The following is a 1,776-nucleotide window of genomic DNA, read 5'->3' on the forward strand; positions in this document are numbered from 1 at the left end:
GGGGAGAGAATGAGATGGAAAAAAAAACCCCAAAACTCATGGGTCAAGATAAAGGCAGTTTAATAAAGAAAAAGCAAAAGCAAAGGCTGCGCACAGAAGCAAAAGGAAAATCAAGATTTTATTCTCTACTTCCCATTAGAGGGCAATGTCCAGCCACTTCCCGGGAAGTAGGGCTTCAGTACACATAGTTGTTGCTCCAGAAGACAAAACGTCAAAAACCACAAATCCCCCCCTCCCCCCTCCTTCCTTTTCCCTTAGTTTTTATATCTGAGCTGATGTCATATGGTATGGAATATCCCTTTGGTTGGTTTGGGTCAGGTGTCTTGGCTACATCCCCTCCCAAGAACTTGCCCCCTTCCAACCCACTGGTGGTGGTGGTGGGGAGTGTTGGAGACACAGCCTTGATGCTGTTCAAGCACTGCTCAGCAGTAGCCCAAACACTGGCGCGTTATCAACCCCTTTCTACGTACCAACAGAAAGCCCAGCACTGTGCAGCTTGACCCATACAACCCTCCATCACAAGGAATGGAGTATTAGTTACTTAAGGTAATATTGAAGCAGTAATCCAAAAAGCTCTTAAAAAAAGAGATGCTGATGAATTTATTACCCGAATGAGAACTGTTGGCAACAATTCACAATAGCACAACATCCCTTTTCCTCTAGTCTTTGTGGCAGGTTTAGTTTTTGCAGCAAACAGCAATAATTATAAGCAGTTAGCAAGAGCAAGAGATTTGTGAATCTTATTCTGCAGCCAGTGTATTTATAACATTGAGAAATGGTGTAAGTAACCCCCCCGCACATAAAATGCAACAGTTTATTGTGCTGTGAAATTTAATGATGCCGGGAACTGGGTGTAATTGATTTATAATTCATGTGAAAGTTAAAAATGATGATCTAACAACTTTAAAACGTAAGTATTTTGGCGTGCTAAACATTTGGAATTTTCTTTGCGTAATGCTTTATCTTTTTGCTTTATTACCTCTTTAAAAATGTAATTTCATTGTTTCATGAGTTTACTATCACTTTCGCTTAATTGTATTTTTTTCAAATTCGTGTTTATAGGCTCCGTCTAGACAAGTCTGATAGGCTCCATTCATTTCTGTGGAGAATTTTCAATGAGAGGAGGCATTTTTATACATTAGAATTTTTTACCAAAAAAGAGAGACTCCAATCACATGTCATTTGGTTCCTCACGTAAATGATTTCTCCGTTGTGATACTTGAGTTTTACAAAGTAATGGGTGAATTTACTTCTTTTTTTTCCTGTGATTTTTTTTCCCTTTTCTTCCTTTTAGTTATTTAATTTCTACCCGTTCCTTGGATTTCTCCTCAAACCTCACAAGATGATACTGAAAAAAGTAGAAGAGGTGTGTGTGATCTTAAAGAAGTGCATCCAGGAGAGCAAAGAAAGTATTAATGGAAACAACCTGACGAGCTACATTGATGCACTGGTATTCAAACAAGAGGTATTTTAACAATATCACAATTCCTAGCGCGGTGTCTTACGCAGAGATGCTCTGTGTTGCTGATCTAATGAACGTGCTCTACTACAGCCTATATGAAAATACCTAATTTTGGGGTAAACATCCTCCTATTTGAATATGTTAAATACTGCATGCTGAAGGAAAAGAAAGAAATAATTAACTACGCTGTATCGCATGAATGTCTGAAAGGTGTCAGCCTACAGTCCCTTCCTGGCTGGAGATTTTCCAACACACTCCAGGCAGACACATCCCTCCCTGCGGGCATGGGAAGAGGCAGCAGGTTCCAAATTGCA

At 39.6% G+C, this 1,776-nt stretch overlaps 1 protein-coding gene across 1 annotated transcript in view; it reads left to right on the forward strand.

The window, feature by feature from the left end:
* Positions 1-1,776, forward strand: part of LOC104128961 (cytochrome P450 2W1) — a 10,406-nt gene that overhangs the window by 5,686 nt on the left and 2,944 nt on the right. The window contains exon 5 of the mRNA XM_009641819.1: positions 1,295-1,465. Coding sequence (XP_009640114.1) covers positions 1,295-1,465 — 171 coding nt within the window. The remainder of the gene's footprint in view (positions 1-1,294; positions 1,466-1,776) is intronic.

This window comes from Egretta garzetta, unplaced genomic scaffold (assembly GCF_000687185.1).
Source record: "Egretta garzetta isolate BGI_Z169 unplaced genomic scaffold, ASM68718v1 scaffold57, whole genome shotgun sequence".
NCBI lineage: Eukaryota > Metazoa > Chordata > Aves > Pelecaniformes > Ardeidae > Egretta > Egretta garzetta.